Genomic DNA, 25,602 nt, shown 5'->3' on the forward strand with positions numbered 1-25,602 from the left:
AAGAACCCCCGGTGAGCTAAGCGTCATTCCTAAAACAGCATCATCTCGCATAGCGCACAGGGCTGTGCGAACTATCAAATAGCTTTCTTCAAGGAATAGATGGATCTTCTTCCATACATGCTCCGAACATAAATTGATTGACCATTAACGAGCGTATTCGGAGTTCTCGGGTCTCGGATTCAATTGTACGAAACTTCTACAAACACCAAAGAAATTCGGACGCGCAGTCTCAATCAAGGGCAACGAGGCTGAGCACTTGAAACCTGCCTAGCCACAAATCAACCAACAGTGCGAGTAGAACGAAGCTGTTGGAAAACTTTCAAAGGTTATTCATTTCCTATAATCGAAAACTGATCTTCAAACTGTTATTTCGCACCATATAATTTAGTGGCCAAAAAATGTCCGTTCGAATACAACTCGACAATCCTCATAGCTTTTACACGAATCTCGATTTCATAAGCGGCAGAGTTATTCTGAATCTTACAAGCGATGAAGCGGTTAGCAGAATAGTTGTGAAGGTTGAGGGGGAGAGCAAAACCCGTCTATCGAGACCACCAGAAATGTTATACACACAAGGTCCCAATAATCCTCCTGCACTTTATTCGAGGCGAGATAGACAGGAAATATGTCAGGAGAACCACAAGATTCTATACAAGGTTGCAGAAGTGTTTCCCAACAAAGCAATCATCAGTTCATATACGCTAAGAGCGGGGCAACATGAATACCCTTTCCGCATCAAGTTGCCCATTAACAATGGCTGCCATGATCCGGCCTCACAACAAATGGGTCCTGGCAGTGGGTTTGGAGGTCTTGGAATTCAGAGCATGCAGCAGATGCAGTATACACATGTTAAAAGGACATTACCTCCTTCACTTACTGGATTCCCGGGAGAAGCCGAGATAAGATACTATGTCAAAGTCACTGTGCAAAGACCCTCAATGTTTAAGGAGAATAGAAGATCAACAATTGGATTTAAATTTCTACCGATCGAAGCTCCAAGGCCTCCTGAAACCACAAATGAAGCGTTTGCAAAACGGCCGTTTATGTTCCAAAATGGGGGACCAACCTATGCGAAAAAGGGTCTATTCACGAAGAAACCTAAGCAGCTATCAAATACGTCCCCGCAAGGGGAAGTCGATGCTAGACTACCTAGTCCTCCTATCTTGACTTGCAATAAGCCTTTACCAATGAGGATTCTCCTTAGAAGAACTAACACAAGCCCTGAGCATGTATTTCTCATGTCTTTGCAAGTAAACCTTCTCGGTACCACTGAAGTAAAGGCTTCAGATGTTATTAGAGTTGAAACAAGTACTTGGGTTGTGATGAGTTTGACTGGACTATCCATTCCTATTGGATCACCGGACGATCCGATCGGTACTGAGACAGCCATAGATAGTAAATTATGGGATGCAATTCCTCTGCCAAATACCGTTGCCCCTTCCTTTGTCACTTGCAATCTTGCTCGTCGATATGAACTTGAGGCGAGGATTGGATTAGGTTATGGCTACCCAGGAGAGATTCAGGTATGTCTTATAATGAACTAATTCAGGAGTACGTGAATAAAAACTAACAAACTCAGTCGCAAACAATATCAATACCTCTTAGATTCAAAATTGAAATCTTCTCTGGCATTGAACCACCAGCGGCACTTTTAGACGCCATGACAGCTTATCCTCATATTCCAGTAAGACCTCCAGTCAACACAGCACCGCCACCTTTTGATCCGGCATTTCCACCTCAAGTTGGAGCGCCAGGGGCACCGGCTCTGGATGATGCTCCGCCTTCTTATGAAGATGCTTTGGCGGAAGATATTACCCAGGCGAATGGGACTTCGAGACCTGCGTATAGCGGCGTTACGAACGAGAATGCGCCTGGTATCGATGAGAAGGGGGGCTTAAGTAGTGGGCATCAAAAGGGCGAGGCTTCGCGTACAGGCTGATATTGTGGAGATGGTTAAACGCCCCTTCGTTCTCAGCGATGGCAAAAAGCAATTAATCAAGGCGTAGAGGAAGTTTTTGAATCGTTTAATATCTAATAAATTGCTAAAACAACGAGCTCTGGTTGCCCACTTACTAAATTGCGTCGATGTTCAGAAATCTGAGCTCCGGGCAAAGTTTAATAAAAGCCCAATGCTCAACGATATCAATCAACAATGCAGTTGTCACGTACTACTGTCATAGAATATTTATTATATATCGAGGGGGAGAGCATTGGGACGCATGTGAACATGCTTTATAATGGCAAGGAAGGAAAAGATACCTAGAGCATGGGAAATTCGCAACGCAGATAGACTGGTAAACCAGCACAGCTATAGAGTGGGGAGAAGCGGAAGAGAGAATGAAATGAGGTTTTAATTACCAATGATTCATGTTTGAAAACAAATTGCGACATTCTTTGGAAATATAAAGTACATGTGAAGTGAGTTTCAGTTTCCTAACTTGAGGGAATGTTTGACATAGACAACACTTGAACATTAAACAGTATTGAGTTTTGAAAGATGGCGTATCCGGTTATTTTCACCTATCTATATGAACCTCACTCATGATTCTTTCTTTGCATATCTATGTATACTTTCACACCTGCATTCTTCGATTGTTCATTCCGTCTGTCTCATCTCGTTCAATCCATCCCACTCATTTTCGCCCTCTTCTTCTCCAAGAATTTATACTTACAGGACTATCTCAACTTCACCCAGCTTCAAAACCACCAAGGGAGCAGTTGAGAAATAAGATGAAACTGTATTTAATACTGGCATGGAAAAATCCAATTCATCTACATTTATATCTATATTCAATCATTCCAATGATTCTCGCTTCGCGTAATACTGTGAAGTGGGTATATACAAACGACATTAAATTGTGAGTGCTTTGCGCGGTGGTATGCAATGGTATAGCATTTCTGAATAGTTATTGAGGTAACATTGATTATGTATATATGTGTTTGAGCTTTTAGTTTGCCGTCAAGATATTGAAAACGGAAAGTACAGTCAATTTAGATACGGATCACGTAAGCCTTCCTCCATGTGTCTCCTAGACATTCCATAACGCCAGGTTTGCCAACCTTCCCAAGAATCACTATCGCCGTCTGTAGTCATCTCGTGGGCCTCGGTCGCTTCTATACCTATCACGGTCATCATATCTGCCCCTGTCCCTCCGGTCCCTATCGTCATATCTACCTCCCCTATTGCGATCACCATCTCGTCGGTCGTCCCGAGAACTATAATCTCTCTTTTCCTCACGGGGGCTTTTGCTTCTTTCTCTCCTGCTCTCTTCGGGTTTTCCTTCCCTTTCATGTCTCTTCCTCAGCTCGTCCTCATCGATAACCATACCGTACCTGTCCCTTCTTGGTCCCGAGCTATATTCCGCATTTCTATATTGCCTCTTCTTCTCCAGTCCACTGACACCACCAAAGCCGCCACCTCCTTGTCTTCGCTTCGAATTTGTTGCCGTTCGCCAGGTATCAGATAGTTTTGATACACTTTGGGAAAAGTCGACATGGATTCTGTGATCGTCTATGAGAACGCCTTGCATTTTGAAGTACGCTTGTTCGCAAGATTTTTCGTCCTCATATTCGATGAAAGCATACTGTAAGCTATCGCCCGTTCGTTTATCTCTGATCACCTCGCAAGAGAGGATCTTGCCAAAGCGACTGAAAATAAGTTCGAGATCCTCATCTGAAAATAGAAAGTTAGCATTCATAACGGTAATCAATGCAAGTCAAAGGAATTACCTGTAGTAACTGGATTGAGCTTGCACACAAAAAGAACATTCTCCGGTGGTTTGACTTCCGCAAAAGGAAGATCTCCAACCATCTCCAAAGTCAAGGCTTGCGCTCGTGCTTCCCGCTCTCGTCGCCGTTTCTCAACAGCTTCAACATCTGTTTCTTCATTCAAATCATCGTCTTCCCCAATGCGAATCGTAGCTAATTGTGCTTTGGAAGGCACAGGACTTTCTGGTGGTTCGACAAGACCTGCTGGGTCATCATAAGGATCATCCAAGATGACCGTGTGCTTGATTCGTATGTCTACCAAAGGCCGTCCTTTATCATCGCAAAATGAATCGTTGATTTTCTCGAGCGCATCGAATCCTTCTACCACTTTGCCAAATATAGCTGCCTTGCCATCCAGATAATCTAGATCATCCCCCAAAGTGATTATGAATTGACTGCCTGCGAGACGTTCATCTGGATCTCTCGTTGACGGCGCGGTCGCCATACTAACAGTTCCCCTTTCCGCATGCTTTAATTTTGGGTGAAAATCTGCTTTGAATGTCTTTTTCGCTGGGCCTTCTAATAAACCCCATATCGAGCTTCCTCCGTCGCTATCTTTCGAATCAGGTCCTATCGGATCGCCAGTTTGGCACGAGAAATTCTTTTGTACGCCATAGATCGGAGAAAAATTGTAATATTTGATTTTGCAGAGCTTTAAGAAGCTAGATTACCGCGATCGTCTTAGTATCTATGTGTTCAGCTACTTCATAAGACATGGGGAGGCATTGGGATTCAAGACTTACTTCTCACAAAGTTTAGGTGAATAATCGACCAATAGGTCAATAACTATATCACCAGCAGAGGTCTCAAGAAGGACACTCATGATTGTTGAATAATACCGATGCCGGGCTGTGAAGCTGTGATGCAAGTGAGTTGATCATCGCACAAGCGCGGAACCGCGGCTAAAATACAAGATCGTCACTTTGCGAAACTAAAAGCGTAAATCACCAATCACAGCAGTATGGCGGTCTAGCTTCTTTATTTTCATATACATATAAAGTCCTCTTCAAGTGATCGACTGAGCTCCTGTATACTCGATATTATATTTGTTAACTTCATCATTTATACCTGTTTTCTTTACCCTCGACAGTCATGGTCTCAAATATTGTGTTGAGTCTAGGAAGGAAGATTCCTCCATTCATATCCAGCATTACATAAATCACTTGAACTCCAGCTAATCAAAGTAGGGTTCAATTGATTTAATTGAACCAATGCCCGAGAAAACATCTGAGCAAGTGAGATGTACGTCCTCCAACTCGCTCTTCATCTGATGAAGAAAACAGAAACAACGGAGACACGCTTGCCTCACATATCACGTGCCACCGCCGAATATTCATCCAATCTTCGCGCAACCTTGAAGATAGTAGGTGTCAATTGTTGGTCAACATGCTGTCGCTAAGAGATTTGTTCTTCCTATTGGACTCGCAAATTTCGTATCCGAAAGGGCTGCAGACAAAGGGGCGGGTAGATGAAAATAAACCCCCCGAGGAGCCGTTGATAGGTCTCCATGTTGAGGACATCTATATCTCGATCGCTTCCTGCAGCTCCCACCGCACGGCTGCACCGTAACTTCGGTACTATAGATTACATTTCTTAATGCGATCTGTGCAAACATCATTCCCTTTGGCTTCCATCGAGGCAGCGCAACGTCTTGGCCTTCATCTTCGAGGAAAGTGGCTATTACTGTCTGCTCAAGATTTTCAGCCTGCATTGGGAGGCGTAACATATCACCACATTTTATTTGAAGAAACATCCATTACCAGGTCATTGGACTTCAGTGGTTCTCATTGGCTCTCGTCAGCTATGCGTAACGGATACGCGCATAATGCACAGGTATTGGCAGAGCACGCGAAGCAGCCACCCGTTATGATCTATCAATAACTGCCCATAATTCTCATAATGTTGCATGGTATGCACGCCCATGATTTGGCCCACCTCGGGGAAGTATTTTTTCCCGCCGCGTCTTCTTATAAATGATTTCAATGTCACGCATTTATAGAATCAACAAAGAGTAAGCCGAAATCTGATTCCCACGCCAGGGCTTTGATGGTCTGGTCCTCACGAGTTTACAGGTCGGCCGGACTGTATCTTATCAGAATAGATCTAACACCAAAAGCCCGGGGGATACTCAATAGTCAATAGTTTGGTGACACTTTTAACAACTGCTAGCTATCTCGATACGTAGCCCTTCATCTCCATATTATACGCATTCTACGGGAAGACGATCTTCTCTAAGATCTTGCTTTGAGATGATACAGAATGGAAGCCGGTAGTCATCGGCATCTCGATGATTGGCTTTTATTCTCTCGGTTTTTGAAGTGACTAACTGGTACGGCTCTACTTCTATTACACCACTTCGCACATCATCATCGGTACAACGAAGACTTCACTTGCTTTCTACTCGAATTGGCGCAGAAGAAATTGTGCGAAGCGACAGAGTCACTCTTAAGCGTCTGAGCCCAAAGCTCTTCATCTGTGCTATTCCATCTGTAATACCAGAATTTACATTGATGCAATTAAACTGATGTTCGCACCAGTCACGTTGCATTGCCTGAGCATCGCCTTGTTAAGAGAAAAAACTCAGATACCCTGCCAGCCGTTTTGAATTGGTTTCCAAAGAGAAATGGAACATACTGCAGAAAGAAGTTATACAACATTGCTTGGTTGTGGCCAGAATTCGGCTAGAAGCAAACAAACTAGGAGTGAAAATTCTTTAAGCTGGGTTTGTTTGCTCCAATTCCATTGGAAGGAGCAAAATTTGATTGAATGTGATTGAATAATCATGTAAATCAGAGCTAAACTCTGAAAGGATTTGAGGTTCTTGTCTGATAGTGGCGCCTTCAGTCAAACAGTGCTGGAATAGTGCTAGACCTCCAAGGTTTTGACATGGACTTGATTAGACCTTGCTCTCCTGCATCAAAATATGTGTTACGTACCCCGTATTGAAAATTTGGGTGCGTATTGACTCTTTTACCTGTAACGAATTGAGGAGCGAAGTAGCGCAAGATTTGAGCAGCAGAGTATGACAAGCACCAGCGGTGATACGTCGTTTGCAGGTTCATAATTGTTCCATAATTCGTATCTTTATTCAATTGTTTGCTGAATTCATTGCAATGCTACCAGGCGCAATTGTCGTTATCTGTCATTCACAATGATATGTAGCTCTGTCTAGAAGGAGTAAAGTTACTCCTAGCCTGGTAGGTGTCAAAAAAACATATATGGGGGCCAATACGGAAAGCTACATGAAATTCCAAATTTATATGCTACCTAAATAGGAGGTGAGATGAGCTTACTGAGGCTCATGGGTTCTTTGTTCTACGGTGAAGTTGTTTCAGTTATCGAGACAGTCTCATCATAAATTGAATATTTGCATCAAACACTGTAAGCTCTGAGGAATTTTAACCCTGAAAGCTAACCAGGAAGCTGGATTTTATACCCCAGAGTTTATGCTGTTTGCTTAAGTGCCGGAAGTATTTGTCGATCTTCCAAATTACATAGCAAATGCATGGGCCCGCAAAGAGGCCACAAAGCTAAATCATTTATTCTGTTTATTTTAATCATATCTCAAGTTTAGCAGTACTAGTATGCAGGAAATCTTTCATAAAGACAAACATCACAAATTCTGTTGTACCCATTATAATATGCTTGCTTTCGCCTGACAGCCCTAGCATTTGATAAACCCCAGGTCCTTGATTCATCTCGGATCCTATTGAAGCTTGACACATTTGTTTTTGTACCCAAGTTGAACCCAACTGCTTTCAAACTCTTAAATCTTCCCAAGATCTTTTGAAGGTAAGCCAAGCAGTGCACCGATGAAGGTCTAAATACCATCCGATCTATTACTTATCGAATTCAGATGGTTACTCGAGGATACTACTCAGAGGAGGAGCCTACCTTCCGTAGATGCGGTCCGCGCGGTCAAAGCTATCCACTGGCTCAAGAGCGCTCCGAGCACTCATATCCATCTCGGACGTATAGCGATGGACGAAGCAATGATCGTGGACCAGAAAACACCGAACCGGGACATCATCAAATGAGGCGCAGAATTCAGGTAGCAGTATGCCACTCAAACTTCCGTTTACCGCACTATAAAATTTCCGCTGCTTTGAATGCATTTACTGACCAAACTTTCTCGTAGTGTCAAAGATGTCGAAAGCGCAAGATTCGGTGCAGCGGCGAAGACAATGGCAGGCCATGTTACCACTGCAAACAGTCCTCTTCAGAACCATGCGAGTTCTTGAGAGTACGTCCGACCGGCCCATTGTTCATAACGATAAATACTAACTCGAGTAATTTAGGTGACGGCTATGCGACTAGAACAAGCAAAGGATCTTCCGGCTGATTGCTTTGATGATAGCTTACGCCCAATGTACCGAATGCCTTCAAACGCCCCGTACAACAATAATTACTATCAGACGTTACAGACCCTGAACTTGAGTCCTGATGGTATTAATTATCGACCAAGTTATTCCAATTATGGGTTCCAAGGACCGAAATTTCTCAATTCCTATGATAACTTCACCGAAGAATCTGCCGAATTCAATCTTTCAAGTTCAACCCCGTATCAAGTGGCAGCACAAGATTCCGTTTCTGTGTCTAACTATCCAGTACAGAGCAATGGGCGCACACGTGTAAACCCTCAGGCGCCAATGTATATGGATTCTGAAGCAGCGGCGAATTATAATTCGGCATACCAAAGTTATAGCGCGCGCCCAATGGTTGACTCGGAATCAAAGAATTTTTGTGTCCCAAACAACACATGTATCCCATCTTATGGAACTGCAAGTGCAGCCGCCACATCTTCGCAAGCTGCCCTCAATGTTGCCACCACCACCGAGAGGCAACTCCCATACCCAAACAGACAATACGGGTCCACAAATGACAGTGCTTTTAATTCACAGAACTCACTTCAGCCGTATGGATTCATGAACTCAAACATGAACAGCTCTGCAAAAATCAACCCTTCGATTCAAATGCCCCTGACGAATCCGTATATGAGTGTTTCTACCAGCAGCCCTCACGAAATCACCACAGCCGCTGCTACTGCTGCTTACCAATCGGGGCAACAATCTTCGTTATCACAGCAAGATTCGGAAATGTATGATGCATCAACTATTAGTGGCAATTTGTATTACGCTCAGACCAATGAGTCTACCACGGATATAAGCCACTATGGAACAAGCAGTGGAAGCGAGCCCAGCAAAAGTCGTCAAAATAGTCAGACTAACACCACTGATAATACATGGCCGGCTAATAACCGAAAGTCTAGCGGCAGCGGAAGTAGTCTATTAGCAAACGGACAAACGTATGTTCCACACACATCCAGCCATTATCCAACCCCAAATCTACCCACTCAAATGCAGAATCATGGGCTCTTGCAACTTCCTCCTCAAATGCCCCCAGTCTCACATGATGGCCTTCCAGCGCCGTCGAGAGAGTATGTCTCAAGTCTTTCATCGAGATAGTTTGGGTTTTTGCTCGACGCTCGGATCCGTGGAATAATCATCTGTTCAAAGCACAGGCATAATATCACCTACTTTGGTTAAGGGGACGGTATTCAACCTCGAAGACATTAAAATCGCCGACATGGGGCATGACATCTCAACTAGTTTGTTTCCTTTCGTTTATTTTATCTCATTTTCGGTTTTTTTTTTTGTTAAATTCGTGCGAGTCTTTATTCATTGGTCACATTTGTTTGGTATGGACATGGCGAAATGGGGGAAAGACAAAAGATGCTGTTAAAAAGGGGGATAGGGTTTGAATCGGTGGGAGGCGGAAGAAGACGGGTGTTCTTATCGACTGTTCATTGTGTGCATTGTGTTCATATATTCCAAGATCGCTCACTAGGAGCGGCTTGGTTCAATTGCGTTGATTCTTTTTGCTTTCAGGGTTCTTTCTCGAGTCAGTCACAGATATCCACCGAATATGGGGTTTTGTGGTGAGATAAGAGTTGTATTGGACAAGGAGGAAAGATTACGATGGCATGGGGGAATTCGGTTAAGGAAAGTAATACGTGTCGGACGAAAAGGGGAACAAATCGCGGTCAACAAGTGCTCAGTGTTACAGGCTAAAGGATCATGGGGAAAATGGATAAGAAATGGCGAATAAGTGGTAAATGGGGGCAATAGATGGGTATTCGAGTACTATCGCTGGTACGGTTGGGGGTTGAATCGAATGGGCTCGCGCGTACATTGAGCTGGAAACGGAGTGCACATTCTTTTAAGCTTGGGGCAAGTGTATTGGGGATCTCTCGGACGGAGGAGTATTTACTTCGAAGGAGAAGCGAAGAACTGGAGATTAGTAGGCAGTGAAAATATGTGTGGCTATATTGTGTTTATTTTGTCATTATTTAAAAACATTTGTTTGGTTCTGATTCTTAATTCGAGGCGAATGGGCAAGACAAGACAAGAAGACGCAAAACGTGAGCAAAAACCGGGGAGAAGTAGTTTGTCGATATTTCCCTTTTATTTCCATTCTATCCTATGTTTTTCTTTTGATCTACAAATACGTTCACGGAGACAACAAAATCTGGTGAAAGGCTTATGGCAGATGGAAGAGAAAATATGGGCATCGCCTTTAGCTCGAGCTCACTTGCAAATGCTGTTTGGCTATCAGAAGTTTTGGGTTATTGTGGTGTGGTTGATGGTGACCAGAGTGTTTGTCGTACGATACTGGTATCAATACGTTCAATGTTCAAGTTTTCCAAGTACTACTTGATTGCTAACGCGCAATATATGCGCTTCTTTAGGTGTTGAATACACCATACAGTACTGGGTACTATCGGATAGTCACAGCAACAAGCTGATAGCAGTCAGACTTAATAATTATAATCGTCATTCTAATATCAAATCTCCTTCCAACTTTGGCCAAAATTTCGACCAGATGAGACCAATCTTCGACCAGTCTGGTCTAATAAGCATTGACCAACTTGACCAATTTGAACATATTTCTGACTGTGGTTCCTGGTCACAATCACCAATATCAACCCAAAATATTTTCCCTGCTTATGCCACGATGCAGAGAGCCTTCCCAAGTGCCAATGTAGGGAGAAACGAGACGATCCTAAGCTCTTAGCGATGGTACCCATACCAGACTTTTACATTTTTCGTTTTGATAGAGCAAAAGCAAGATTTCCGGGTGCAACTCACATATCCTTCCTGAACCAATCACAGATGAACTGACCTTGTCACGGCATTGGGAATCTCAAAGATGCAATCTACGAGACGTAAGCGACCTCGTGCCACAAAAAATGCATTTAAGTAGTAGTTTATGTTACACAAAAGGTATCACAAATGTTACACGGCAGGAAACAGACCCCACCCACCCTAACAATTTGGGGTACGGTGAAGAATAAAGCGTTGTGCCTGGCTCCTTTACATCTCTCTGTTTCTGGGGGAGAAATCAGGGTCGTCGTAAGGAAAGCTGAACGTTGAAGACCGGATGAGCACTGCATCTACTTGTACAATTGATGTCTCATTTTTGGGGTTTTTCAGTACTAGCGAAGCACAGCAGATACTTAGGATGAACTTCATGTCATTGTACAGTACATGGTGTCAACATGGTGATGGTTTCGCCTCGCGCAGTGGCAAATCTCTCAATCACATTCACTGTTATCCATTGTCTAAATCAATCACAATCGATATATTGCTGAAGGTCGATATGAGATAGTGCCATACTTGATGTTTGGATGCGATTCGATTATCAATAGGAAAGTGATATGACATCTCAGGCTTCAACCTTAGATTTCTACTGTCCAACTTACGCTCAAGTGCTATCCTACATCTGTGACTTGTCTGGACCTCGTGGTAATTGAGGCCAGGCTTCCGAAATCTCCTCCCCGATGAGCAATTCGGGAAGCCCACGAGCCGAGCCTTAAGTCCATGAGATAGGATCTTTTGCCGCCTTGGATCCAGAACGTTCTTTTTGTGCTCTTTCGTATTGATAATCTCATTCTTTCCTTGTCACATAAGTCAATTGTGTTCGCCCAGCGTGTGAGATATGCCATTATCTCATCTCCAGCAAGTATGTGAAACGCAAAGAACCACAAGCTAGCTGAAGGTATCAGTGCTTGTATAACAGAGATGTCCGTCATCTCCACAATCAATGCAGATGAACATGTACAGAAACCGAGATTCAAACAGCGATTGAAGAAGGTACGGACCGAAACGAAGCACGGAACGACACCTACCTAACATAGTTTTTCTCGCAGGGCGCAATGTGGTTTGTAACATCAAAAGAGGGGAAATTGGGGCACTTCAGCTTGAAATGTCAATATAAAGTTTGTAGCGGCGCACGAGGCAAACTTTGTTGACAGAAGGTAAATTGCATAAAATGACATGTCAAAAAGCGCTTGCAGAAACGGTCAAAGGCATCTTTGCAGATGATTATTTGTGTCCATGATGCAATGGTAACATGAAAGATGGGAGAGAGCCATGTAAGAAGAAGTAAAATTTGAGGAATAGCAACCTCCAGGTTGCAAACGCATATTTCCATTTTTATATCACCCATGACCATGCTGCACATAAACCAGATTTCGTAATGAACGAGCAAAACACCGTGATTGAAGTTTGTAGTGTGGACCTAATAGAGACCGATTAGAGGTTTCATGCCATCATGCCTCTATTTTCGTTCCCTAATTACACCAAAGCATGATACGATGGAGGATCGATGCAGATGCGTACAAAGCACATAGCCAATCCCCAGGTCCAACAACACCAACCATTTCCCACCCCAAGATGAAGCGAGTGCTCTACTCCTTCTTCTTCTTGGCACCCTTGACCTTCGCAGTACCTCTGAGTGTCTTTTGTCTGTTCTTGCGTTGCTTGCCTAAATTCCAGCACATGTCAGTATCAATTCGTAGGTAAAATCCACTTCCACCCAAGCGATTTCGCAAACCAATACAAGGACTGTAACATACGTTGTTGTCTGCTGGCCTTCTCGATCTTGGTAGCAAATCCAACACGGACTAATCTGTAGTGGGGTTCGAATTTCTTCATTGCCTCTGGGGAGTCGTAGACGAGGGCGAAACCGGTTGTCTTTCCACCACCGAATTGGGTACGGAGACCGAAAACGTTGACTTGGTCTTGGCTAGCCTTGTAGAGTTCGGCGAGTTTGCCTCTGAGCTCATCCTTGGAGATGTTGGCACGGTTTGGGTGGAGGATGTCACTATATTTAAAAAAAAAATCCATAATCAGCCTTCCAATTCATAGATATCCGCATTCCTCATTGTACTCCAAAGGCACTTGAATAGTGTTCCTTCGATACTGCAATTGTTCGAAATAGGTGGCGGATTCGATAAGAATGATGTTGACTTACACGACCATTTGCTTTCGGCCGAGGAGAGGGTTGCGAATGAATTTGCGGGTTCGCAGCGTAACTGGGGCGTTATTGTCGGCCATTTTTGCGATTATCTAAGTCGATCAGCCTGTCTGCGATGTTTCGAGACAGTTGTCGTGGTATAGATTGTCGATGGATGTCGCTGTCGTAGGAGGATTGCAAAAAAGTTCGAGTGGCTCTCAGATTCGGTAAGTCAAATTGCGCTAAGACTAGCCAAATTGATTAGTAAGCGGTGAAAATGTGCGAAGCAGTGGATCCGAAAGGTCAGAAACCCTAGGTTGCTGCCTTAATATTATGGCGGTTTAGTTTACTCCGACTGTCCTTGAGCACCTCAAGATCATTCAATATCTAAGATTTATTCATCCTCAAATGATCCAGTGATTGTCTTTGACTACAGTATTTCATTAAGTTGTGAAATATTCCGAAAAATTTCGTCTTGAAATTAAAGCCGAATTCAAGTTCAAAGCCATATTCAAAGAGACAGAAACCAGAAATGCCTATTCTCTTCAAGGACCATCAATTGGACAGGTTTTGTCGTCAATATCTTCAACTTTTACCAAATCTCGAATACCCAGATGAAGAACATCTTCGAGATGATGCCTTCCAGGAAGCTATCTACTCAAGACTTTTTGAGGAAAATGTCTTGGAGTACCCTCCACCTCAGAGATATCAATTGAAAACTCTGAAAGAACTCACTAAAAGAATCGAGAACAGTATTCACGATTGGGAAGAACAGGTAGGTATGCACAAGATGCAATTTCTTTGGTTTTCTTTTTTTTTTTCTTCCACAAATATCTAGTAGGGTGTATCAACGAGGATACTTGCCATAAATCTCTCTAAGCTCTTGTCGTTTCTTTCCCCCAATTTTCTGACAATGTCTTTCTTTTCTCCAGGGAATATCAGATAATCTCATGAGCCAACTTTCCATTCTCCTCTCTACTCCTATTCCTTCAGAAGCTACAGCTGCTCAACAACAATCTTATGTGACTTATACTCTCTCCTCTCTCCCTCCTATTCCTTCTACCTCTACCTCACTAGCTTCGCAAACTCCAACAATAACCATCCTCGAATCCGCATCACTTTTATCTGGTTCTGGAACCACAGGCCTTCGGACATGGGAAGCCGCTCTTCACCTCTCAACTTATATCTCTCTTAATCCTCATCTTATCTCCAACAAAACGATATTGGAGCTTGGCTGTGGCACCGGTTTTATATCAATCCTGTGCGCCAAGTTTCTTTCCGCAAAGCACGTTCTGGCTACCGATGGAAGCCCTGAAACATTGACTCTGATGAACACAAGCCTGTTTCTCAATAATCTAACAGAGGCTATTACTCCTACGCCGTCTCAAAATACGACCTCCAAAACAAGCATATGCGAACTTACCTGGGGTCACATGCTTCCAACTGGGGAGTTTGAAACATTTCCTGAGTTCCTATCATCTAAATGCCCACCATCTAACCCACCGCCCACTGCCGGATCAAACGAGACTCCATTGGATCTAATTCTTGCTGCAGATGTGATTTACTCCCCCGCTGTAATCCCTTCTTTGATTGCAACACTTGAAGACCTCTTTGATCTGTACCCACAGGTAGAAGTGTTAATCTCAAGTACGGTACGTAACGCCGAAACGTATGCAATATTTGTAGAGATGTGTAAAAAGAAACAGTGGCAAATGGGGAGGGTAGGGTTTGAAGTGGCGGAAAGAAGTGAACAGGAAGGGCCGTGGTATGGAGAGTTGGGGGAGGGAATTGAGATTCTTTGGATTCGGAAAACTTAATGCGGAAAGTGAAAAAGAGGAAATGCGATACGACTAGACAACTGCGGCATAATTTTGCAAATAGAAAACTTAGTCATTACAAGCAGAGCTATTCGTTTCCCTCCGAACATGTCTCTTGAATGATAGCTTGAGATGGACTTTTGATCGAAGGGAAAGAGTGTGGCTCGCTGTATATGAGCGGTTTTATTCCAAGTCAATTTCATTAACTTCCGCGATAGTCAACTTGTTAGGTTTTTTAGACATTCATCAACAAAAGTCCTGATTTTTGGAAATGTCCGACTTAGTTTGATAGTGTTCACTAAAGCGATTTATGATCATGCTGACTAACAAGCAAAGACAAAAGAACCTGAGAACATTTGAAATTTTCTTTCCGGATTGTGGTTGTCGGTGTAGGACTTTTATCTTGGATGCATATCACAGATGAGCAATTGGCACACACGGCGATGCAAGTCGTAAGCTTGCAGGCAAGATAAACACTGGATGGTCCTTAAAGGATTGATTCAAATGAAGTCGATTGATGTTATAAGTACAGTGCAGGCTCCTGAGTGCAGGAGACTGATATTGTTGTATAAGATCTAAGGCTGTATGGGTTGATCATTTCTCTCATTTCTGAGATCCATTAATACCGCACTCATGTCTTCTTCCTCGATGGGATACCTTCGCAGTCTTCCCTTTATCTCCACGATTCCCTCCTCGAACTATTAGCATGCATGGCGAATCATCGCCGTGGCATTAGTCAGGCTGCTCCTGCACTCTCACGAGTATTGGGGTCTTCATAGGTAGTCCATACGGCCAACTACATACTTCCCACTTTGGCTTTTCACGTCCGTGGCCACAAATATGGGAGAAGCATGCTTCATTCCATCGGAACTCTTGCTGATGAAAAATATCGGCGATTCGGGGCAGCTCCTCACGCTTTTGACAGCTCAGCTAATTTGGCTCAGTAGAATTCATCCAAGTTTGCCCTAATAACCTTTTGTGACTGTAAGATTTGTTTCTTTCATGAATCGTTGTGCCCAATTCCAATGTTGGGACCACTTTCTAGCCTTTCGCCGAGCTCCATGATTGTCGCCTCATAGACTCTGGCAATGTCCATGGCAAGCTCATCATTGTCATACTCCGAGTCGTCCTCCTCATCCAGATTCATTCCGTCGGCTCTGTTGTCACCATCATCGTCGGCGCCGCTCTCAGGTTCGGGCTCTGGTTCAACTTCCTTACTCATGACGTCTACAATCATCACTCTGGTGTCTTCGACTATACTTCTGCATCTAACCATATCAGTCTGGCTCATTCCCGCTCTCCTGCCCGCTAGAAAACCTGGTAAGGTCTCTCCAGTAATCGAGTCTTCTCCTTTCAGTAAGCTAGCGAATGCATGATCCAGCTTTCTCAGAACAGCAAAAGTTGCAACCGGTGCTGGTGGGAACTTGGTTGGATATGTAGTCATTACCAGAGCCACATTTAGCAAGTACGGAATCTGTAAATTCGCTATTCCAGTCAGTCAGTCTAAGATTCCTAGAATAATACATAAGTGAAGGTACGTACGTGTACTTGAGAGCCACAACACATCTATTATCTCGGAAAGGTCCTTAGCTACCTCCTTCATACTTACATAGCCGACTACCGAATCTCCTTCTTCATGTTCCTCGAATTTTTTAGTGTATCGCCTCGAGACGTGTAGTAGTCTGTTTTCAACATAGCGCCTTGCAGCTTGTTCTTTCCCTGATCCAGCACGAAGAGGTTTCGCACGTGGCTGTGGTAAATTGGAAGAGGTGGAGCTGACCGAAGTAGTGCTTGGGGAGGGGGAGGGAAGAGCATCTGGAAGGAACCCTCCTGATTCTGAAAGATCCATTTCTATTAAACTTATTTGGCGAATCCAAATTTCTTGAACGAGTCAGGTATAGTAAATGGTAATTGTATTAATGTATGGCCAATCCAGGAATCTCGAATCAAAGCTGAGTATTCTTCAGTGGTAAGAATTTAAGATTGAAGATGAAATTATTCAACACCCGTATTCGTCCTGACTTGGAAGAAATGTTCCCCACGGTGAACAATGTCAAAATGCAACAAAGGTCACTATAGAATCAGTACCAAGGTCGAAAGGATGACGTGAAGTCCGGTCAGCCTTATGGAGAAAGCAATGACTAAGCAAGGCCTAGGTTAAGCTCAAGGAGCTCCAAAGTTATAATTTCTCAAATAAACAAACAAACCATAAATTTCATTGCCAATTTCACAATAACTCCATTGAATCTACGCCCAATCCTTCGAGAAGTGTATCTTATCTTACACACGCCTGCGATCCTTACCGTATCACAATCGCATTGGCAAACACCTACAAACGTGTAGCCTCGAGTTGAGCTCACGCGTTACAATGTCAAGTATTGATGATTTGTTCAAGGTGCGCATATATTGTTCTAGGCTCATGTTTTCCCATCTAACATTCTGTAGAAGCCAGCTTTACCCAGCCATAAGCGCAAATTAGAACCCACTCGAGATCCTAGTTAGCAACCCTCCTCTTTCGTACCCCAACTCATTGCTAAGCAATCCATTAGATGAAATCTACAAATCCGCGAAGTTATCCGCGAACGGCCATGCGAAAAGCAATGGCAAGCAACCAGCAGTAGAAGAGGATGATGACATAGAAGCTGGACCTTCCGCTCCTCCTGGTGACGACGAAGAAGACTATGGTCCAGATATTCCGGACGATGAAGAGGGTCGATTTTTCGGTGGTGGTATTACGAAAGATGAATCTGAAATATTAGATTATATGGATGGACAAGAAAGCGCAGAGATTGTTCCTGAGAAAATCGATTCGGCATGGCTACGGAAGATGGCCCTGAACTTTGAGAAGAAGATCACGAAGAACGCGGAATTGAGAGCTAAATTTGAAAGCGATCCGCAGAAGTTTATGGGAAGTGAAGCGGACCTGGATGCAGACATCAAAGCTCTAAGTATTCTATCAGAACACCCTGAATTATATGGAGAATTTGCGAAGCTAGGTTGCGTTGGAAGCTTGGTTGGGTTACTGGCGCATGAAAATACAGATATTGCGATTGATGCCGTGGAGATTATCAGCGAACTGACGGACGAAGACGTGGAGGCCGAACAAGAACAATGGAATCAAATTGTGGATGCTATGATCGAGGCAGATCTGTTAGACCTGTTGGTTTCGAATTTTGCGAGGTTCAATGAAAACAATGAGTCGGACAGGAGTGGTGTATACCATGCATTGTCCGTGTTGGAAAATTTGGCATCGAGAATAACGCTTGCGGAAAAGATTGGCCAGGAAACAAACATACTGAATTGGTTGCTGAATCGAATACCGAAAAAAGAGTCGCCAGTGAGCCAGAATAAACAATACTCGGCAGAAGTCATGGCAATTCTCCTTCAATCATCTTCACTGAATCGACGGAAGCTTTGCGAACTAGACGGTGTCGATCTCCTGCTTCAAATATTGGCAGCCTACAGAAAACGCGATCCTATTAAAGGAACAGAGGAAGAAGAATTCGTGGAAAATGTGTTCGACTCCTTAACCTGCTGTGTTGATGAACCAGAAGGAAAACAAAAATTTGTTGAAGCAGAAGGTGTCGAGCTCTGTTTAATTATGGTCAAAGAGGGCAAAATGAGTAAATCACGCGCACTTAGACTATTAGACCATGCATTGGGAGGACAATCTGGCGCAGAAGTTTGTGAAAAGCTGGTAGAGGCGGCGGGTCTCAAGGTAGTATTCGGAATGTTCATGAAGAAAATCGACGGTCAAACCATCGAACATCTACTAGGGATATTCTCAAGTCTACTGCGTCTACTGCCTGCCAATCAAGCCGGTCGAATTCGTACGCTTGCCAAATTTGTAGAGAAAGACTATGAAAAGATAGGCAAGCTTGTGAAACTTCGTCGAGACTATGCAGCACGGGTATCAGCCGTAGATACAGAAATCCGTAAAGAACAAACAAGGCTTAGCGCAGAAGAAAGAGAAGAGATGGCGGATGAATGGTTGTCGAGGAGGATGGACGCGGGATTGTTTTGCTTGCAGACTGTTGATGTTATTTTGGCATGGTTAGTGGCGGAGGATGCAGGGGCAGAAAAGAAGATTCGGGAATTGTTGGCGGAGAGGGATGAAGGGTTGAATTTATTAAAGGAGACGATACAAGAGCAATTGGATACCCTGATAGGAGGAGATGAGGAGGGAGATGGTGAGGAGAAATTGATGAAGGATATGCTGGGAACGTTGGTGGAATTTTTGACTTGATGGAAATTGACATGTCTTCTCCAATGTAGAAATTGGAAGGGAGATTCCAAAACTGTAGAAGACCAAACACTCAATTGTACCAAAAACGCAAAATTTAATAGATTGAAACATTCACAATCCAGCTATTCTTTTCATCATATTTCAGACATTCGCTCTCGTGCCCCCTATAAGTCGGCTTTCGAGATGGAGCTTAGCTAAAGATATTGAGATTTGATATTTGACATTTGACATTTTCATAGTTCTGAAACTGCTCAATTTCCATATTCTACGGCAAAATCTATAGAACTAACAGAGATCCAACATGCAATTTTATATATACATATTGAGTTTTTCTACCCTATAATATCTACACATACTGTGCTAGGTAACAGAAGATAGGTTGATTATGCGGGTGGATAATGAATAAGTGGTGTTTTCTAGAAGGAGATGATTATTTTACACTCCACTTAATTACTAATGTACAGGAAAGCCCCCCCTTCAGTCCCCACCTTCCTTCTGTAGATACACTAGTTTAGACTGTCCAGCATAACTCTCCACACCTGATATTTTCTTCTGTAAATAATCATACAGCACACGCTCTTCCATCAAAAGAGACCAACATCTCTCTTCGGCCTGATAGTTCAGTGGTAGAATTCTTGCTTTGGGTTATCCAATCTAAATTGTAAGAGGTCTCCGGTTCGATCCCGGATTAGGCCCGTGGCATCATCGATGTATTCTTTTGTCTTTTTGCCCTCTTTTGTTCTCTTCTACCTTCACCGCAGCTCCAAGATCAGATAAATTTCTAATCAATCGCATGAGAGAGAGCAATTTACATTTTGAAGAACAAGTGGGGGATTCACTGCGTGGCGGGGTTGAGATGTGAGATGTGGATCTAGTTGGACATTCACTTGGCGAGCTTGGTTGACGTGTCGGTTAGAACAATCTAGGGCTAGGGAGGGTGATTATCGTTGATTCGAACGTTTGTCTTGCACTATGGTGAAACATAAATGCATGCATTCACTGTCTGGTTCACAAGACCTCTCAAGACAACGAGAAGGCGTTGGAAATTTACGAAACCACCTAACTCAAAGGTGAGATGTACTTAAATTCGATATGCTATTGTTGCATTCATTATCATTTAATCAGTATACATGGAGGGTACTATTTTCGCCCAATCATTCGCTATGTTACACCCAAAAGAGCCTCCATCCCGCTGAAGTGATATCACAAAACGCCAATACCCCGCCAAATTTCATTTGGTTCTTAGCAAAAATTTAATGCTGACTCCACTCAATACTGTCCAAAGCAATACCCTCCTGTACGAGCTCCCAAAGTGGACTCAACTCTCGTAAGAATGTGACTCGGTTTTCAACTGCTTTCAAGACGTAATCGATTTCAGACTCGGTGGTGAAACGCCCAATACCAAACCTGATACTACTGTGTGCACTCTCATCACTACTACCGAGTGCCCGGAGGACGTAACTGGGTTCGAGGGAGGCAGATGTACAAGCACTTCCTGATGATAGAGCAATATCCTTAAGTGCCATCAAAAGAGATTCACCCTCGACATAAGCGAAAGAAACATTTACGCATCCTGGATAGAAATGATTTGGGTCGCCATTTTGAGTGGTATGCTCCATTGCGAGAAGGCCCTTGAGGAGTCTGTCCGAGAGCTTTTTGACGCGAGCATGGTCATACTATTGTATTGTCAGCATAAATCCAACTTTAATGATTGCTGCGATTTGTATAATTGAGTGACAAAATCAGACAAGGTACTGTGAGTCGTCAAAGAAGCCTCAACTTGCAAGCAAGGAGGCCACTAGGAAAGCCATGCATATGTAAAGTAGGTCATCATGTAAGCAAAAAGGGAAAAGAAATATAGAAGCTTACATCTAACTCCTCCTTTGCAATCCGGCAAGCTTCGCCAAAGCCAACCACTAACGCAGGTGCGAGAGTACCACTTCTCAAACCTCTCTCTTGTCCACCTCCACTGATGATTGGGTCAAGTCTGACCCTAGGTCTTCTGCGTACGTAACATGCACCGATACCTTTTGGTCCATAGATCTTATGAGATGAAATTGACATCAAATCAATATTCATCGCATTGACGTCCAAAGGAATCTTTCCAACAGCTTGTGCGCCATCGGTATGGAAGAAGACCTTCTTTGAGCGGCAGAGTTTACCTATTTCTTCAAGCGGTTGAATAACACCGATCTCGTTGTTGACTGCCATGATACTGACAAGGGCTGTTTCGGGTCGAATAGCGGCTTCAAGTTCGGCCATGTCAACCAGGCCGCTTTGCTGCACTGGCAAATATGTAACATCGAAGCCTTCGTCTTGCAAATGCCTACAACTGTCCAATACACATTTGTGCTCCGTTTGGGTTGTGATAATATGCCTCTTCTTGCCTGCCCTGCCAAAGAACCTCGCTACACCCTTAACACTCATGTTATTACTTTCAGTAGCTCCACTTGTGAAAATAATCTCTTTCGGGTCAGCTCCAATCAGTGTAGCAATGTGTTCTCTTGCTTCTTCCGTCGCCACGTCGGCTTCCCAGCCATAGGCGTGGGTTCTCGAATGTGGATTGCCGTATAAGCCGGTATAGAAAGGCAACATCTTATCCAGTACTCGTGGGTCTAATGGAGTAGTAGCTTGCATATCTAAGTAAATTGGTCTATTGCCTTCGTCCATGACAGTAGCTTGCTTAAGCACGCCTAAGCCAATGTCAGTTAAGCTTCTTCACATACAAAATCTTATGCGAGGGGCAATTACCAGCCATGGGACTCATCATCGCATCAGCATTTACGGAAGTTCCAGATATTGATTGATCCTGAGCATATTTGCCAGTCTCTTCAAAGAAAGCTTTCTGTTCTGATCGGATCGCAGTATCAACAGTAACTTGAGCGCTATCCTTCTTCGTCTCGGAAACATAACCCCTCCTTGATATGGACGCCACCCGAGTAAACGCGGAGCTTCTCAGCAGTCCAGCAGCTGGAGATGATTGTTTTAAGCAAAGGCGCGAGGCCTGCCTCAATGATTTTGAAGCCAAACTCGACATTATCATAATGATAATTGATGAATTTGATGATATCAAAGTGGAAGGCAATTCCACTGAGGGGAAACTATTGAGCTTCTTATTTGGAGACTTTTGAATTTGAAATTCTACCGGATTGAAAATCAAGCTAAACTCTTTCTGTACTAGGTTTCATGCTAACTCCGTGCTGTCTTGCGAATCACCGAAAATTGAATGGAATATGCAATGTAATTGGCCATCTTTGTCAAAAAGAGCGGGAGCGGAATATCGGATTAATGGGCTTTCTGGCCATAGATATGAGGCATGAAAGAACGATTTCAGTATATTCTTTGTAGAAGAAACCAATCAAGATTGGAGATGAATGTGATAATTTGCTGAGTAATGGTATCAAAAAGTGGCGGTTCAACAGTGGCACAGCAACCTGGAAGACAAGGTTTTCATTCTTCATAATTATGATTAAAATTTGGATGACTTCATAAACTTTTTATGCATTCCGTCTTACCCTGCCATTTAAAGGCCCATGCTTGTTGAGAATGCCGTGTTATGCCCCCCCCATGTGAGTTGATGCAAACGATCCGACGATTCCATTGAATCCAATTCATGAACATTTTGACTTCTTGAATGCGCTCCAAAGCAAGTTTTCTTCCACTTCAACATATTAGACCTGGGAATACCTTCATATACTTCTCTTATTATTGTTACCCATTCTTGACCTATTCGTCCTCCATTGCTAGGCTTTATCAGCTGTTATCAATTGAGAATCCTTCTTCCTATAGCTAGGTACTTACAGTAAAATACCAAGCATATCGGGGCTGATAGAAACCGCCGTCAACAAGATCTGCTCAGCCACTCCTCGTCATCGTCTGTACTACAGAAAACAACCCTGAAATACCACCAGAGGCATCTTTCTACTCTAAACATCACAACTCATCACAATAAACATACAACTCTACAAACAAAGGCTTCTATTAATTCATTCAAAAATCCTACACTCAGCTTTTTCTTGATAGATTTTGAAGCTAAAATTGGGAAATGTCCTTCAAGGGCTTTCAAAAATCCCTGGTCAGAGTGAGTATGACTGGACATTATCAAGCCGGATCGCGGGGATTCTTGCAATTTTGACTGACTGATTGACAGGCGCCTCAAACGTTCAAAGCCAAGTTCAATCTAGGGGAACAAACAAAAGATGCCGTTTACATTGATGCGGAACGGCGATTCCAGGAGTTGGAAACCGAGACGAAAAAGCTGCACGATGAGAGTAAAAAATACTTTGAAGCTATTAATGGCATGATGAACCATCAGATTGAATTCTCTAAAGCGATCGCCGAAATATACAAACCAATTTCAGGAAGAATGTCCGATCCGGATTCCCTGGTTCAAGAAGGAAATCCAGAGGGAATCAGGGCATGCGAAGAGTACGAAGAAATTTGCAAGGACCTCTTGGCGACCCTACAACCAGAACTGGAAATGATTGAGACAAGAGTGATTCGACCTGCCGATGAATTATTAGAGATTATCAAGGTGATCAGGAAAACTGCGCTCAAACGCCAACACAAGCAATTAGATTATGACAGACATCGAGCCACACTCAAGAAACTACAAGACAAGAAAGAGAAGACTTTGAAGGATGAGAAAGCCATGTATAAAGCGGAGAATGATGTTGAACAAGCAACTCAAGAGTTCAATTATTATAATGACCTCTTGAAGGACGAGTTACCTAAACTTTTTACGTTGGAGCGCGAGTTTATTCGTCCGTTGTTTCAATCGTTTTACTATATGCAACTGAACGTCTTTTATACCCTACACGAGAGGATGCAAGGATGTGATATTGGATACTTTAATCTCCAGCTTGATATCGAGGAAGGGTTTGAGGCGAAACGAGGCGATATCCGAGACCAGGCAGAAGCTCTTTCCATTGTGAAGTTTAAGACGACAGGTGCCAAACGTCCACCAAAACCTCTTGCTCTCGGCGGACCCAACCGTCTTGCCATTGAGAACAAACCATCTACATCCACAGCGCTGACTACGACTCCAAACCGCCGCGCATCCACCGACTTTTCATCATCGGAAAAGCCACCTCCACCCTACTCTTCGATGTTGTCTCCTACGAATCCTGGCAATAGCGTGATGCGATCGGCGTCGACAGGTAGTTCATGGGGTGCTGCCGCTAAAGCGAAAAAAGCGGCACCTCCACCACCAAAACCGAAGCCATCGAGGCTCAGCGGTGCGCCAGCTGCGGAGACTGCTATTGCACTGTATGATTATGAAGCACAAGCAGAGGGTGATTTAAGCTTCAGTGCTGGAGAGACAATTGAGATTGTGACGAGAACTAGTAATGAGAACGAATGGTGGATTGGAAAGATTCACGGAAAACAAGGACAATTCCCTGGTAAGTCTTTCCGTATCACTCACAAATCTATTGCCCAAGTTAACACCAATATCCAGGAAACTATGTCAAAGTCAACTAAGATTATAAGTCTGCAAAACAATAATTCTTATCAATACCCTTACATGGCAAAACTTTTGAATCATCATATTCCCGGGGACCTTTTGGGATTGCGCATTTAGACAAGTAACACTGTTTACTTGAAAAACAACACGGTGCATCGGAGTAGGACTTCGGAGCAGAGGAATCGACGGATAAAGACACGGGTGTGAATCTGAGCATGTACTTACATACCAAATAACTAATACGATGCTTACTTTCTGATGAATGAATTGAGAGACTGCGGTCAACCTTTCTTGGCTGACATGACATCTCTCTGTTTGAGGCCTTTTGAGCAGCACCAATATGCACGAAGAGGATGCTATTGTTGAGGGGAACACCTCGGCCCCAAATTACGTTGAACAGCTGCAGACAAGAGCATACCTGTCATGCAAGTAAACAGGATCGGTATTCTTTCATGAATATCTTACCTGCCATCGGCACATGCATTTATTATACAAGATCAGTTTCGGCTCGGTCATTCGTGTTGTGTAAGTGAGAATCTGGGCGCACACGACATACGGCTACACGACATGATTTGATATGATATGATATACATATGCGGAAAATATTTTTTCGGTTGAAATTAAAATGCAGGTCTATGGTGTGTATGTGTGTGTGGTACGAATGAGTAATGGTAGATATATAAATAAATGTGTGTGTAAAGTAGATACCAATCGAGTATTTGTGTATAATTGATTGGCGGTTTGTGTAGGTTGGTTGTGTGATCAAACTGTAGATACCTAGGTAACTTGTGATATCTTTAGATTGGGATGATACACCGAAACTGATTTTTAGTTTTTTCTTATAAGCTTTTCTTTTTTTGATTTACATAAATCGACGGAGGCTGAATTTGAAGATGAAGATGAGGGATGGGATGGTGTGTGATGTGATGAGTAGAAGATTATGCACATGTATGGTGAGCTTCCCACAGCCTTGTTGAGTCTTGGCTAGTTACCTCCCTACCCTACCCTAC

The 25,602-nt window shown here is 43.3% G+C and overlaps 10 protein-coding genes across 10 annotated transcripts; 5 read left to right on the forward strand and 5 right to left on the reverse strand.

Annotated features, from left to right (window-relative positions):
- Nucleotides 1-398: 398 nt before the first annotated feature.
- Nucleotides 399-1,939, forward strand: Bfra_003505 (putative arrestin domain-containing protein; the record flags this gene model as incomplete). The annotated part of the gene is made up of 2 exons (XM_037333911.1): nt 399-1,523; nt 1,580-1,939. 2 exons carry the CDS (start codon nt 399-401, stop codon nt 1,937-1,939), a joined length of 1,485 nt encoding a protein of 494 aa, XP_037193998.1.
- Nucleotides 1,940-3,074: 1,135 nt separating this feature from the next.
- On the reverse strand, nt 3,075-4,591 carry Bfra_003506 (putative peptidyl-prolyl cis-trans isomerase-like 4 protein; the record flags this gene model as incomplete). The annotated part of the gene is made up of 3 exons (XM_037333912.1): nt 3,075-3,673; nt 3,730-4,430; nt 4,512-4,591. The coding sequence occupies 3 exons, from the start codon at nt 4,589-4,591 to the stop codon at nt 3,075-3,077; spliced, it is 1,380 nt and encodes a 459-aa protein (XP_037193999.1).
- Nucleotides 4,592-6,481: 1,890 nt separating this feature from the next.
- Nucleotides 6,482-6,830, reverse strand: Bfra_003508 (uncharacterized protein; the record flags this gene model as incomplete). Its single annotated transcript, XM_037333913.1, has 2 exons — nt 6,482-6,622; nt 6,705-6,830. 2 exons carry the CDS (start codon nt 6,828-6,830, stop codon nt 6,482-6,484), a joined length of 267 nt encoding a protein of 88 aa, XP_037194000.1.
- A 794-nt stretch (nt 6,831-7,624) lies between these two features.
- Bfra_003509 (putative transcription factor cys6 protein) lies at nt 7,625-9,233 on the forward strand (the record flags this gene model as incomplete). Its single annotated transcript, XM_037333914.1, has 3 exons — nt 7,625-7,825; nt 7,907-8,011; nt 8,067-9,233. The coding sequence occupies 3 exons, from the start codon at nt 7,625-7,627 to the stop codon at nt 9,231-9,233; spliced, it is 1,473 nt and encodes a 490-aa protein (XP_037194001.1).
- A 2,927-nt stretch (nt 9,234-12,160) lies between these two features.
- Nucleotides 12,161-13,247, reverse strand: Bfra_003510 (putative 40s ribosomal protein s24 protein). The gene is made up of 3 exons (XM_037333915.1): nt 13,084-13,247; nt 12,686-12,933; nt 12,161-12,594 (listed from the first exon to the last, which is right to left on the reverse strand). Exons 1-3 carry the CDS (start codon nt 13,164-13,166, stop codon nt 12,518-12,520), a joined length of 408 nt encoding a protein of 135 aa, XP_037194002.1. The 5' UTR covers nt 13,167-13,247; the 3' UTR covers nt 12,161-12,517.
- A 350-nt stretch (nt 13,248-13,597) lies between these two features.
- Bfra_003511 (putative protein fam86a protein) lies at nt 13,598-14,882 on the forward strand (the record flags this gene model as incomplete). The annotated part of the gene is made up of 2 exons (XM_037333916.1): nt 13,598-13,840; nt 13,998-14,882. 2 exons carry the CDS (start codon nt 13,598-13,600, stop codon nt 14,880-14,882), a joined length of 1,128 nt encoding a protein of 375 aa, XP_037194003.1.
- A 1,000-nt stretch (nt 14,883-15,882) lies between these two features.
- Bfra_003512 (putative meiotic recombination protein dmc1 protein) lies at nt 15,883-16,731 on the reverse strand (the record flags this gene model as incomplete). The annotated part of the gene is made up of 2 exons (XM_037333917.1): nt 15,883-16,367; nt 16,425-16,731. The coding sequence occupies 2 exons, from the start codon at nt 16,729-16,731 to the stop codon at nt 15,883-15,885; spliced, it is 792 nt and encodes a 263-aa protein (XP_037194004.1).
- Nucleotides 16,732-17,250: 519 nt separating this feature from the next.
- Nucleotides 17,251-19,128, forward strand: Bfra_003513 (putative duf1716 domain-containing protein; the record flags this gene model as incomplete). The annotated part of the gene is made up of 3 exons (XM_037333918.1): nt 17,251-17,277; nt 17,328-17,379; nt 17,432-19,128. 3 exons carry the CDS (start codon nt 17,251-17,253, stop codon nt 19,126-19,128), a joined length of 1,776 nt encoding a protein of 591 aa, XP_037194005.1.
- Nucleotides 19,129-20,381: 1,253 nt separating this feature from the next.
- Bfra_003514 (putative trna splicing protein) lies at nt 20,382-22,171 on the reverse strand (the record flags this gene model as incomplete). Its single annotated transcript, XM_037333919.1, has 3 exons — nt 20,382-20,804; nt 20,998-21,821; nt 21,880-22,171. 3 exons carry the CDS (start codon nt 22,169-22,171, stop codon nt 20,382-20,384), a joined length of 1,539 nt encoding a protein of 512 aa, XP_037194006.1.
- A 1,002-nt stretch (nt 22,172-23,173) lies between these two features.
- Bfra_003515 (putative bar domain-containing protein) lies at nt 23,174-24,609 on the forward strand (the record flags this gene model as incomplete). Its single annotated transcript, XM_037333920.1, has 3 exons — nt 23,174-23,209; nt 23,279-24,530; nt 24,587-24,609. 3 exons carry the CDS (start codon nt 23,174-23,176, stop codon nt 24,607-24,609), a joined length of 1,311 nt encoding a protein of 436 aa, XP_037194007.1.
- Between the last annotated feature and the right edge of the window lie 993 nt (nt 24,610-25,602).

Source organism: Botrytis fragariae (genome assembly GCF_013461495.1).
Source record: "Botrytis fragariae strain BVB16 chromosome Unknown tig00000045, whole genome shotgun sequence".
Classification (NCBI taxonomy): Eukaryota; Fungi; Ascomycota; class Leotiomycetes; order Helotiales; family Sclerotiniaceae; genus Botrytis; species Botrytis fragariae.

Bases quoted from the DNA above. Each gene is read 5' to 3' on its own strand.
- Bfra_003510 (XM_037333915.1), bottom strand. From the start codon at position 13,166: ATGGCCGACAATAACGCCCCAGTTACGCTGCGAACCCGCAAATTCATT. The intron at 12,934-13,083 runs GTAAGTCAACAT...TTTTAAATATAG, and splicing joins GGCCGAAAGCAAATGGTCGT to TGACATCCTCCACCCAAACC. The intron at 12,595-12,685 runs GTATGTTACAGT...GCTGGAATTTAG, and splicing joins GAAGGCCAGCAGACAACAAC to GCAAGCAACGCAAGAACAGA.